This window comes from Geotrypetes seraphini, chromosome 5, assembly GCF_902459505.1.
Source record: "Geotrypetes seraphini chromosome 5, aGeoSer1.1, whole genome shotgun sequence".
Taxonomy (NCBI): Eukaryota; Metazoa; Chordata; class Amphibia; order Gymnophiona; family Dermophiidae; genus Geotrypetes; species Geotrypetes seraphini.
In genome coordinates this window covers 27,815,008-27,828,250 of record NC_047088.1, presented here as the reverse complement: position 1 = coordinate 27,828,250, position 13,243 = coordinate 27,815,008, and the positions used below count along the sequence as shown (strand labels likewise).

The 13,243-nt window shown below is 42.1% G+C and overlaps 2 protein-coding genes across 6 annotated transcripts in view; one reads left to right on the top strand and one right to left on the bottom strand.

Annotated features, from left to right (window-relative positions):
- The window catches only part of ATP1B4 (ATPase Na+/K+ transporting family member beta 4), a 103,577-nt gene extending 99,568 nt beyond the window's left edge, over positions 1–4,009 (top strand). The window contains exon 9 of one of the 2 annotated variants that reach the window (XM_033944651.1): positions 2,100–4,009. In XM_033944651.1, the coding sequence (XP_033800542.1) occupies positions 2,100–2,327 (228 nt within the window). In that variant the 3' untranslated portion in view covers positions 2,328–4,009. The remainder of the gene's footprint in view (positions 1–2,099) is intronic. The other variant, XM_033944649.1, reaches the window with a different exon arrangement.
- LAMP2 (lysosomal associated membrane protein 2) overlaps positions 1–13,243 on the bottom strand; it is a 33,764-nt gene that overhangs the window by 19,522 nt on the left and 999 nt on the right. For all 4 annotated transcript variants that reach the window (XM_033944648.1, XM_033944644.1, XM_033944645.1 and 1 more), the window contains exons 2-5: positions 8,945–9,060; positions 5,332–5,545; positions 1,060–1,224; positions 611–795 (exon numbers count right to left, since the gene is read on the bottom strand). In XM_033944648.1, coding sequence (XP_033800539.1) covers positions 611–795; positions 1,060–1,224; positions 5,332–5,545; positions 8,945–9,060 — 680 coding nt within the window. The remainder of the gene's footprint in view (positions 1–610; positions 796–1,059; positions 1,225–5,331; positions 5,546–8,944; positions 9,061–13,243) is intronic.

Here is a 13,243-nt window from a genome sequence, read left to right as displayed (position 1 = left end):
CTAGTGGCGGGACTCGAGAACCGACTGCAACCATTCAGAAAGCAGCGCGGGCCCAAGTGAGAGTGCAGAAAGCTTTGCGCCTGACCTCCGTACTCTTCTGACCTGTGCACCACTGGCTGGGAAATAGGATGAGACAGCTAGCAAGGGAGGGATCACACTGGACCACCAGGTTATTTGTAACAAGGTAATATGGTGGAAAGCGGGGGGTTTGAGTTTTAAAAAGGTGCAGTGGCGTTGGGCGTGGGGTGTTTTACAAAGGTGCAGCGGGCATGCGGTAGCAGCACAGTGGGTGGGGTGTTTTATAAAGGTGCGGTGGCGGGAGGGTGTTCTTAAATGGTATGGGGAGGGTAAATTTTTTTTTTTTGTACCTTCGCTACATAAGACGCACCGAGATTTCCACACACTTTTGGATGGGGAAAAAAGTGCATCTTATGGAGCGAAAAATATGGTAATATGTAAACTGCTTTGATTGCGTAAGTCATACAGAAAAAGCAGTATAAGTCCCATCTATGGGTCCAGAGTTGCCTATTCTTGGCTTAAGGCATGCCTACAGAAGGTCATACACATTGAGCAGAAGCTTATTTCAATTCATTTCCCCCACCCAACATACCTTGTTTGAAGTCTGGGAGACATTGAGCTGTAGTCCCATGGTGGCCAGAAGACACACTAGGCTCCCACTGCTGATGGAGTAGTTGCCGGTTATAGGTTCATCTATTGTAGGTGCTGCAGTTGGTGTATATGTGGTACTTACTGGTACTACTGGAGTAACAGGTGCATCAGCTTCACATTGAGATGCTTTAAAAAAAAAAAAAAAAAAAAAAAAAGCAAAGCGACAGTATGAATTAAATTCACATTCCAGAAGTAGTAATCAAAACACAGGAGACATAGGGGAGGGGTGGCTACATAGGAAGGTAACTGACGTTATGGTTCTTGCATTTAGAATGGAATTAGGTGTGGGTGGGGTGTGAAAGTTTTGCTAAGCAACTCCCAGCTCACTCAAGCAGCAACAGGTTAAAAAACTCTGCCATCTGTCTTTCCTAGTCTCAAAAGGCTTCTTACCATTACTGCTGAGGGTGCCGTTCACCACAAATGCCTGAAGTCTCACACCCCAAAGTCTCTGTACAACATCTGTTGCTATTACAACATCCTCACTGTTGCACGTGTACATAGTGTTCAAAGGGACTGGAGGGGGCAGTTCAACATTACTAACTGTGGTGATTGTGCCTAGAAAAACAAAGAGAATGATGCATATTACAAGCCATATAAGCAGCGTGAAAGCACAGCAGAAAAAGCAGTTACTGAAATGGTGTGTTACATGGTGATACATGTTAGAGAGCAGTGTTTTCCCCAATCCTGACCAGGAAACTCCTAAGCAGTCAGCTGTCCACAGTGGACTAAGCATAACTATTAAGTAATATTTCTATTGCATGTTTGGAAAAGTAAATCTCAAAACCCAGCAGGTGGTTTATACCTTCAAAAGTAGTTCAGCCTATGGATGCTAACGGTAGCACTAAGTGATTGACCAGTTAACTTCTGCTAGTAAAGGACAAAACCTTTAACCCCTTCTCAGAGATGTGGTAATTTATCAGCAATATGCTACCAATGTCACCATGTGTTGAGTTGGGTGTTGGCTAGCTAAACCCATCACTAAGATTATAGGATCACTTTAGAGTATCCACCAGCCTCAGCATCTCATGTGTTGGGGTGGTGAGGAATGCAATGTTTCCCGCATAGTCTAACCTGGGTGCATAAGCTTCAGAAAGTCTGGTGGAAATTCTATCACCTTAAGTATTTAATAGTAGAGAATGACATGGGGACAAAATTTGTTCCCCTAGGAATTCTATTTTTCCCGCCCCGTTCCTGCGAGATTTGTCGCTATCTCTGTCCTATTCCTGTAAGCTCTGTGTTAACCACACAAGCCTCAAACTCTGATTTTAAAGTGTTTGAGGCTTGTGCAGATGAGGAAGGAGCTTGCAGGAATGGGGCGGGGACAGGGAAAGAACTTGCAGGGACAGGAAAAATTTGTCCCTGTGTCATTCTATAGTAGTACAGTACCCCTTCTGAATCAGCGGTTTCAGTTATTTGCAATTTTTTTTTAGGAACGCTGCATCCTGGACCTTCCCCAGTGGTCTAGCGGGATTGATCATCTCGAGAGTACTACGGGAACTCACAGCAGCCATTTAGATGCACGGGGCAGGAGCATAGGACGATCGATCCTGCCCCGTGTCGCCGCTAGACCACCAGGTAAGGTCTGGGGAAGCTACAAGGCACAGGGCAAGTCAAAGCCGACCCCGAAAGTTATCCACGATATTTCAACAGTGAAGTAAAGGAAGAAATTTTAACACACACACTTGGCCTGTGTTACTACAAAATACTATTTAAACATGTGATATCAAGGAAAAATACTAAAGCAGAAGTGGAGCTAAGGTCTGGAAACGTAGAAGGATTGGAAAGTACTTAGATCATCAATTCCACATATTAGTACAATCTTTAATTTTGTCTCAACTGGACTACTGCAATAGTACCTTTTTAGATTGCCCTAAATTTATAATAAAAACTACAAACACTTCAGAATACAGCCATTAGATTAATCTTCAGATTTAAAAAAGTGACAAGATTACACCTTATTTACGTGAATTACACTGGCTTCCTATAGAAGGGAGAATACTTTTATAAGTTCTATTGTATTTATTTAAAATACGGTTTGGAGAAACTCCTGATTATATACCACATACTAAATTTTCTAATAATCCATCTTTGAACCTAAGAAACATTGATACTTTTCGGTATCCGGTCATTAGGAACATTAGATACAATAGAACTTTTAACTGCATATGGGCATATCAAGTAGCAAAACTGAGGAAAGCATTACCAACTAATAATAACCAGCAATCTAATTTTAAAATGTTTCAAAAAAGACCTAAAGACAACTATTTAATGATTTTATTACTAATAATTCCTAAATATTGTAACACTAGTTTTTTAATTTGTATCATCATAATTACTTATGTAAACCACTGAGCTTCATGGAGGTATTGGCGGTATACAAAAAAAGATTGTATTGTGAAGGCCTAGGAATTACACGAAATTGTTAAGATAATTCATCACAAGTGTCCTGCTTACTTTCAATACAAAATGAGTTTTACAGAACCAGTAAGCTGCTGAAAGGAAAGGTTCCATAAAATATGGTTAGGGTCATTTGCTAAAAGAGCAGTAAGGTCCAGATGTTCCTTTAGAGATATTTCCCCAATATGAACAGACAAGTTAGTGGTTAACAGCATGGTTTTCATAAGGGTCAAAAGGACAAACAAGAAAAACAGAATATACTGTGAAGACTACTACTGCCATCTAGTGTTGAAGGTCTTAATTACATTGTGAGTTATATGTAGGAAGAACCAACATTGAAATTTGAAACAAGATTCATATTTAGTTAAGAAAAATTATAAATTAAAAAAAGTTTAAGGTAGAAAGATTCATGCTATATCATGCTTCAGAAAGGTAAACAAAACTGTTGATTGAAGAAACAGTGTTTGTTAAAAGGGATAAGAATTGTGTGTGTGTATGTATACTAACATTCTAACAGAAAGATGTGATATGTACCAAGTTTGTAATGTAAATGGAAGCATTAAGATTTCAGGGTAAGATGAAATAAGGGATAAGAATTAAATGCTTATATTAAGTGTGCATATAATTTTAAAGGAACAGATGTTTATGCTGTTTTCCAACTGCTGGCTTTTAGCTAAGACCATGTGATCAGTCTTGCTATTGTGTTACCCAATTATGCAACATTAAAATTACATTACATTACTTTAGGGATTTCTATTCCGCCATTACTTTGCAGTTCAAGGCGGATTACAAATTAATTATCCAAGATGTGATGTAAAGAGAGCTATAAATGTAAGCATGAAAGTTAGACTTGAGCATATAGACAGGAGACAAGGGCCATTTACACTAATACACATAACAAAATTGTAAGTATTTTATTAATAAATCTGATACAGTGTCATCATTTTACAGAGTCATTATTTTATACTGTCTAAATCAATGTGTAAGTGCAGGCTAAGAGCCTTCTCTCCTAGGAGAGGATGCTCACCCTGTATAGTTTCCTCCAGTCACCCTGACCAGGTTAAGCAGCTGCCTGGTCAGTACTTTAAAGGGACATCCATAATCTCAGTATTTAAGCCTCCCAAAATTAAATATTGAGCTATAGTGATAAGATGTGATTTAGGACACTTGTCATTTTCCACAACACTGATTAAGAGATGGTGTAAAAGTTTAGCTTTCCCTTCTTGAAAAACATATGTACAAAACATGATTGTGCCAAAGTGGAATGAAGGAGACCCATATTTTCTTTCTGTATAAGACCAACTTCCAAAGGAAGAACAAGTGTTGTATGAATAGTGATCATCTCCATGCTCCTAGAACTTTGATCTTACTCACCATTCTGAGAGCTGCCAAGACATCAGGTCTTCAGGATATTTCTCATATGCATGAGAATTTAGAGAGTGGAGTGGGGGGAAAGATAGGCAAATCATGCATATTTATTAGGGATATGCAAACCTGACCCATTAGTAGCCCCTGAGGACTGGTAATGAAGACCAAGGCCCTAAACGGAACAGTTCCCATTTGACCAAGGTGCTATTGCTTTTTACTGCTTTACCTCCAAGTTCATGAATATCAAGCAGAGCAGCTTTCTGGTATAGCAGGTTCATGGTTCTGCTGAACCATGAACCTGCTATACCAGGGCCATTATAGAGGATGGAATTATGTAATTGAAAAAAGAAACTGAAGGGGTATGGATATACAGGAAGTACCAGTAAAGAGTATCTGTTAAGTATCTGGGTAACGGATTCTGTTTATTCAATTGTACATCACATCTTTTGTAAACCACATAGAGCTTCATAGTGTTGCAGTATATAATTGAAGAACATAACAATCAGAACAGGGCCATAGCTACTGGTAAGCTTAGAAGGTCACAGGACCACCTATCCCGGCAGCCAATGTCAATTGGGAGGGGAGATAAAAAAGAAACCCCAACATCATTCAACGACATTTGATGTATGTTTTGAAGACTAGGAGATGCCAAAGTGGGCACTACATGTCTTGAAGCAGTGACAAAACCAAGCTTCAACCAACGTTGGGTGGGTGGACAACTTCCTGCTAATGCAGGATATGGCATGGCCTGGGCTGGCCAGAGCTAGCCTGGCTTTATCACTGCTGCAAAAACACAAGTTTAGAAGAGGGGTGGAGAGAAGTGCTTAGTCCTGAAAAGTGACTGCTTCTAACAGTTAATGCTCTTCCACAATTAAAAAGAGTTTTGAAATACATTACCATTTCTTTTAGCATCTGGGAACAGATTAGAGTCACTGAGGTTATATGTGAACTTGATGGCGCTTCCTCTGTAAGCTGTGGCATTTCTGGTGAAGTTGAGGCTCCACGAATGTCCAGATCCAAAGTGCAGCCACAGCAGAGAACCAACAGATTCATTGCCACATATGCTCTTGTCCAGTGTCACGTCATTGGGTAAGGTGAAGGACATGTTTTTCTACAGCGGTGGTAAAACAAACAAAAAAAAACAAACCCAACAACCCAAACAGTTTAGAACTCTAAAAAAAACCCTATTTTCAAGATTAATTAGGACCAACTTCACTCCCTGGATAGTTTACCAGATCTAGCAGAAGTTAGAGGGAACTTTTGATCTCTGCCTCCGAAGCCCACAGCATAGCTTGTTAGCTGGCAGAGACCACTGCTTTGGTGCCCAACTGCCACAGAATGGGATAAGGGATAGGGACTTGAAGACTGCCTTTTTGTAGTTACACAACCACATTCAAAGCGTTTCACATACAGGTACTCAAGCTATCGGTGGGCTCACAATCTATCTAATGTACCTGGGGAAGCACAGGATTAAGTAACTTGCACAAGGTCACAGGGAGCAGTGTGGGGTTTGAGCCCACAACCTCAGGGTGCCGAGGCTGTAGCTCTAACCACTGTGCCACACTCTCCTCCAGTGCAATATCAGAAGTGACCCATTAACACGGCTTTCGTCCCAATTACAGCACCGAATCCCTACTGACCTCCCTAATCTCCAAGGTCCAACAACTTCACTCCCGCAACAAGTTCGCTGTCCTCTTGCAATTTGACCTCTCTGCCGCTTTCGACGTCGTTCATCACGACATTCTACTTTATCAACTCTCCGAGATTGGCATCACCTCCACTGTCCTTGAATGGTTCTCAAAATTCCTTCGTTCCCGCTCCTACATTGTCAACATGAATGGTACCTCTTCCTCCCCTTGGACACCAATCTGTGGAGTCCCGCAAGGTTCACCTCTTTCTCCTATCCTCTTCAACATTTATATGTCCTCCCTAAAACTCCTCCACCTATCCCCCCTTGAAACAATTTACACCTATGCTGATGACATCCTTGTCCTTCTCGAGACCGACTCGAACCTCACCGATCTCCCATCGAACATATCCTCCTGTATCTCAAGCCTCCAATCTTGGGCCCACTCCGTCCAAATGAAATTGAACGAATCCAAGACAAAACTACTTTGGCTCGGCCCAAAATTAGCTCAATTACCCCCCTCAATCCCACTGCCTTCCAGCTCCTCTCTGCAGCTTGAATTCTCCAGAAAGGTCCTGGGCGTCATCATTGATTCTACACTGTCCTTCAATGACCACCTCAACTCCCTGGTAAAAAAATGCTATTTCAGCCTTCACATGCTGAGGTCAGTAAGATCCTGTTTCCATCAAAATCATTTTGCCGTGCTCGTCCAATCCATCATCCTCTCCAGGCTGGACTATTGCAATTCCATCTTCATATGCCTAACGAAGAAAAACCTCCACAGACTCCAGCGGATCCAAAATGCCGCGGCCAAGCTTATCTTTTCTAAAAGTAAATTCGATCACGTCTCACCACTCCTTTCCAAGCTTCACTGGCTTCCAATAACTTCCAGAGTCCATTTCAAATGCATCAACCTAACCTTCAAGATCCTCCACGGCATCCTTCCTCCATTAATTCCTCTTTCCTGGAACTCCTCGAATCTTAGTACCCCCAGACCTTCCCAAAAATCGAAACTATCCTTCCCCTCACTAAAAGGCATTTCCCACCCAGGAAAACTGGGGACTTTCCTCCTCTTCAGATTCACCGAGCTCTGGAATAACCTCACCTCTCCCCTTCGGAACCCGAGTGCTCTCCAACCCTTCTGCAAACACCTGAAAACCTGGCTTTTCTCTAAAATCTAACTTCTCCCCTCTCTGACATCCTTGCTCTCTAACATTCTTCTCCCCTCCGATCTACATCTAACCCTTTCCCTGTAGTTCCTTTCTTATTACAATCCCTGTAAACCGTGCCGAGCTCCACGACCATGGAGATGGTGCGGTATAAAAACCTAAGGTTTAGTTTAGTTTAGTTTAAGTATAGAACAATGAAGCCATTGTGACATCACTGATGATAATGGCTTTTATTGGTGGAATGAGGCATTATGACATCATAGAAAGGGATTAGGACTTATAAACTGCCTTTTTGTAGTTACACAACCACATTCAAAGTGTTTTACATATAGGTACTCAAGCAATTTTCCCATCTGTCCCAGTGGGCTCAAAATCTAATGTACCTGGGGCAGTGGAGGATCAAGTGACTTGCCCAGAGTCGCAAGAAAAGTGCAGGGTTTGAACCTACAACTGCAGGGTGCCGAGGCTGTAGCTTTAATCACTGCAAATATAGAACAAAGGGACCAGAAACCCCACCTAAAATCCAACAAAAACAACCCTGAGACAAACAATCTTTAGTTCTCTCAGCTGGATCCTTTCCAATCACTTTCATAGGACTTATACATTGTGTTTTTATTCGTGTGTTTTTGTATTTATTTTTAACTAGTCTTTAAGCCCGTTACATTAACGGGTGCTAGAGCAGATGTCTGTCTGTTTTGTTTTCTTTGTCTCTCTCTCCTTGGACGCTGTGTGTCTGTCTGTCATTCGTTCTGTCTGTGGCTCTCCCTGGCCCCCTTTGTCTGTCTGTCTCTCTCCCTGGCCCCCTTCTGACTCCCCCCCCAAAGCAAACCAAGATTGCTCCCTGCCCCCCAGCACACCCCTCCCCCCTAAAGCAAATCAAGTTTGTTCCCAGGCCCCCTTTCCCTCTCCCCCACCCCAACTTCCCTGTGCAGCAGCAGCATTTCCCTCCCCTCCCCCACCACCCTGTGCAGCAGCAGCATTTCCCTCCCCTCCCCCACCACCCTGTGCAGCAGCTGCATTTCCCTCCCACCCTTCCCTGTGTAGCCGCAGCATTTCCCTCCCCCCTCCATTTCCTGTGCAGCAGCATTTCTCTCCCCCCCACCCCACTTCTCTGTGCAGCAGCATGTTTGTTTCTGGCCGGCTCCCTTACCCTTTCAGTGCACAACAACAAACCTTCCTCTTCCCCGGACCCGATCTCCACGCTCCTGCCTCTGTACTGCGGAACACATGAAGCGTCCAGCAGGTCAGGCAATGCCCAGGGGGTACCAAGGGGTCGGCAGCCTCTGGACTCGACTGTAAGGGAGTCGTCGCCGGGCGCCATTGAAAGAGCTGCACAATGACGCGCCTCCAGCTACCGTAGGCGCCGTGAGGACTGGCACAGAAGCACACCTCACGGCGCCAGGAATCATGAAGTTTCAAGAGCGCATGCGCACTCTAGGGTTTTATTATTATAGATTTATAGAAATAAGATTTTTTGTCCCAAGGTTGACGTGTTCTATCCCACTCCCCACTTGTTCTCTTTTTGCTTTAACCACTGCACTACATGAGGATCTAGTTTGCATTTCTTTATGCTACAGCGCCAAGAGCCCAAGCATCTAGCATGAAACCCCAGCCTACATTAGCTAGAAAGTGTTTGGATGACCTTGTGCTCTAGCAGATCGCAATATTCAAGCAAGCAAAAATCTCAAAAATGGATTAAAAGATGTTTACGTACCTCACTTGCATTTGTCTCATAAGATACCGTGAAGTTTACCATCAAGGTAGCGTATATGCAGGTCTTATTGGCATCATCTTTCACTTCAACTTGCAGAGCTCTAGACTGCAAAAACCCTAAAATTAAACAGTAAAAACACATAAAATTATTTTGTATGCCTTTATGTCATTAAATTGTATTTGGAATGAATACATGCCCTTTCAGTACTACCTCAAGGCAAGTTACATTCAGCTATGCTAGGTATTGCCTGTCCCCAGATGTCTTATAATCTAATGTTTGTACCTGGGGCAATGGGAGGGGGTTAAGTAACTTCCCTTGCACTATTAGGCAGTTAATCTACATGGCAAACCTTCAGCAGATTAGTAGGTGAAGACAGTCAGAAATTTGAGCTTGTGGACCCTGGTAAAATCTTAAGTACTGTGTCTGTTTATCTTAAAGTGTTACACCAGCTTTCTCCCAACCTCCACCTACCCTAAACATCTTCCCCTTAGCAGCTCGGTGTGGCCATTTAAGGGAGAAGTAACTGTAGTGCAAAATTCAGCCCCAAGAGGTTACTACTACTAATTTCTATAGTGTAGTGCATATATGCAGGTACTTTCTCTGTTCCTAGTGGGCTCATAAGCTAAGACTTTTTTGTTATCTGGTGCAAAGGAGGATAAGTGATCTATTGTAGAAGATTAGGGCTGCACAATGGACTTGGAGAACAACCAGACGACAAGTTTATTGCATAAGTCCACAAACAAATTACATGCCAAGGACCCAACACTTTCGGCAAAAGATTTGCCTGCCTCAAGCGTCAATTCAGTAGCGCACAAAATTAACAAAATACATATATGTATAGGAGAGAGGGGCTGGAAGAGAGGTTCTAAGCTAGAAGGTGGAACTACAACATCAGCATTTGATATCAGAGATATCAACTCCCCTTCAAAACCACGCTCTGCTGCAAAATGTGGCCTGAGGGTGTAGCCAAAAGGGTGTGGCCCTTTGGAGCCAACTGAGGAATCCAGCTGAGGGGATATGGCGAGATATTTACTGGATATAGATCTTGGATACTGTGCTTTTCCTTGCTTTATATATCATGGCCAAGAGGAAAGTGGTAATGAAGATTACTTCCCAGGTTAAGGAAGAGAGAAAAAAAAAAAAAGGTCAAGGCCCCATGGGCAAATTATGCTACAATATCGGGTTTGATGGAGCTCTGATAAAATTTTGAACTTGGCTTTGGAAGTAATACACCTGGACCAATCTCTGCCTGAGCCACCCAATACCATTTCGGATTTACCCTCAGCTACTACTAGCTCCGTGATTGGTGTAGATGTGGCTGGGGGAGAGATTGTCTTAACATAATCCAACTTATCCCTCTCAAGAGGAATCCAATTGAATGCTGTTCTTCTAGACATAGTAACATGACTTTAGATCTTATGGGGTTGAAAGTTCCCCCAATACTTCTTTAAAACCTGTTTCTTTTGGTAGGGCCAGTGGAGACATATGGGGACTGTTGGAGTTTCAACGGTACCCCAAAGAGGTTTCAAATGTTGAAATTTGGCAGCTGGTTTCCAAAATGAAAGGAACTTTGTCTACATATTTATCCCAATTCAGGGAAAAATTGATTTGATTTGGCCTATTGAATCTATTTTGATTCACTTTTCCCGCCCAATCAGGTTTTTTTTTCTTTTCAAAAATACCAGCAGGTTTATTTTGTAGCCTTTCCACCCACCCCACTTTGCCCTTTCCAACCCCGTGCTGGCACCATGGTATAAACCAGGGGTGTCCAACCTGTGGCCCGAGGGCCGCATGCGGCCCAGTGAAGTATTTTGTGCGGCCCCGGTTGAAGGCGATGCAGTGTTTTCCTCTGCTGCCCCTGGGTGTTTACCGTCTTGCCGGCTCCCTCAAGTTTCAAGTTTATTTATTATTTGATTAATCGCCTATTCCAAATTCTAAGCGATGTACAAATTGGTAAAATATATTATCTAAAATATACATAAAATAGACCTACATAATTAACAAGGGGATAAGTTACAAAAAAAAACTAAGTTAAGACATGAATACAATAGGGAAGGTAGGGTAGAAATACAAACTTGGAAAGGAAAGAGTCAACAATTAAAGGTTAAACACAACAGGAATGGAAAGACAAATAAATAGGTAAGATAAAAGTAAACAAAAGAGCAATTAACGAAAGAGCAAATTAACATTTCAATTAAGTATTGAACGCATCTTTAAAAAGAAAGCTCTTAAGTTGGCTCTTAAATTTTTCCAAATTCTTCTCCTCTCAAGTATAGCGGGAGTGAATTCCAAGTCTGAGGTGCCTTAACAGCGTTTGCACGTTTGTGCAGCCCCAGAAACATTTTTTTCGACCAATGCCAAAAGGTTGGACACCCCTGGTATAAACATAACAAAAAAGACTTTTCCTCTGTTAGAGACAGTCAGCATGAGCTAGGACTTAACACCAGCTCTGACAGGATACATATTTCAAATCCGACATACTATAATCACAAAATATAAATTTTTTTTTCTACCTTCCATTGCCATATCCAACACAGTATCTGACCTACAGGCACCAGTTACACCAGGACTAGGTTGATGTATATGCTGAAGTGTGAACAGCAATGGTAAAACCAAGTTTAAAGGTCATGCATGTATTAAGATACCATTACAGCTCAATAAGAGATAAGGGGATTGACAAATGACATAGTAAAGCTTACAAAGGGCCTAAATCTGATTTATGTGTACAAGTCAACATACTATCTAGTTACTTTTGTTGGATTCAGAGCTGGTGCCAGACATAATGGCCTGCTAAGGCTATCCTGGAACCAAGACATCCTCTGGCTATTGAAGCAGTATTTAATAATACCCACCAAGGCCCTTTAGACAGAAGAGGCCAAATTTGAGGTACTTAAGGCATCTATCAGTGCTCTCAGGGCCTAGATTTACCAAATTAGAATTAGACTGCTTTTTTTTTCTTTGCAGTTCTATTCCACTGAATAATCTTTTCAGCTCACAGGGATCTCAAAGTCCCTCCTTGAGGGCCGCAATCCAGTCGGGTTTTCAGGATTTCCCCAATGAATATGCATTGAAAGCAGTGCATGCACATAGATCTCATACATATTCATTGGGGAAATCCTGAAAACCCGACTGGATTGCGGCCCCCAAGGAGGGGCTTTGAGACCCTTGCACTAAGGGCTCCTTTTACTAAGCTGTGATAGCATTTTTAGCACGTGGAGAATTGCCGCACATGCTAAACCTGTGCTACGCGGCTAGAACTAATGCCAGCTCAATGCTGGCGTTAGCATCTAGTATGTGCGGCAATTCTGCACCCGCTAAAAACGCTATCATAGCTTAGTAAAAGGAGCCCTAAGGTGATCTTCCAAGGCTTTAAAACAAAACACTTTAAATAGGAGGTATGAGACATTGAGTTAGGTAGTTGGTAACTTCTTCAAACATATTATATATGTAATGTAATGTAATTTATTTCTTATATACCGCTACATCCGTTAGGTTCTAAGCGGTTTACAGAAAATATACATTAAGATTAGAAATAAGAAAGGTACTTGGAAAATTCCCTTACTGTCCCGAAGGCTCACAATCTAACTAAAGTACCTGGAGGGTAATAGTGAAGTGAAAAGTAGAGTTAGAGGAAAAATAAAAATAAAATAAACATTTTAAAAAGACAGCATTGATCTAAATACTTTGGAAGGTAGAAGAGAGGAGAGAAAGGAATAGAAGCAGAATGGGTCAGCGTCAGTGATGAAGTGGAGCAAGTAAGTTTAGGAGGAGCGATTGACGTATCCAGAAAGGGCTTCTTCTGGCCGACAGTCCCAGGATGCCCATGTCCCCTCCCCTGCGATGTTCTCCCATCCATGCATTCCCTCCCAGACACACTGCCCGTGTCCCAGCCGCTCCAAGGAGGCTGCCCCAGATGAGGTCCATGGTGAATGCAGGATTCTCTCCTCTGCGGGAAAGCCGCCCGGAGCCGACTTGCTTGGAAGTTTGTGACACCCTTATTTATAATAATTAATAATAATGATTTTATTCTTATAGATCTCCATACTGAAAAAGTTCTAAGCAGTTCTCAAGGTGAGCTAATACATGAGATACAGATAAAATACAAATTAGAATAATGGACTTAAAAACAGATAAAGACAGAAAACATTTACAATATAATGCAGAAAATACCGGCATGGCAGGGAAAGAAGTAATACACAGAACAGATAAAATACATCAAGTTGAATATAAGGAACTTGATTGAAAAAAATGAAGCAGAATGCATTAAGATACCAGCCTATATTGAAGGTTGGGGTTGGA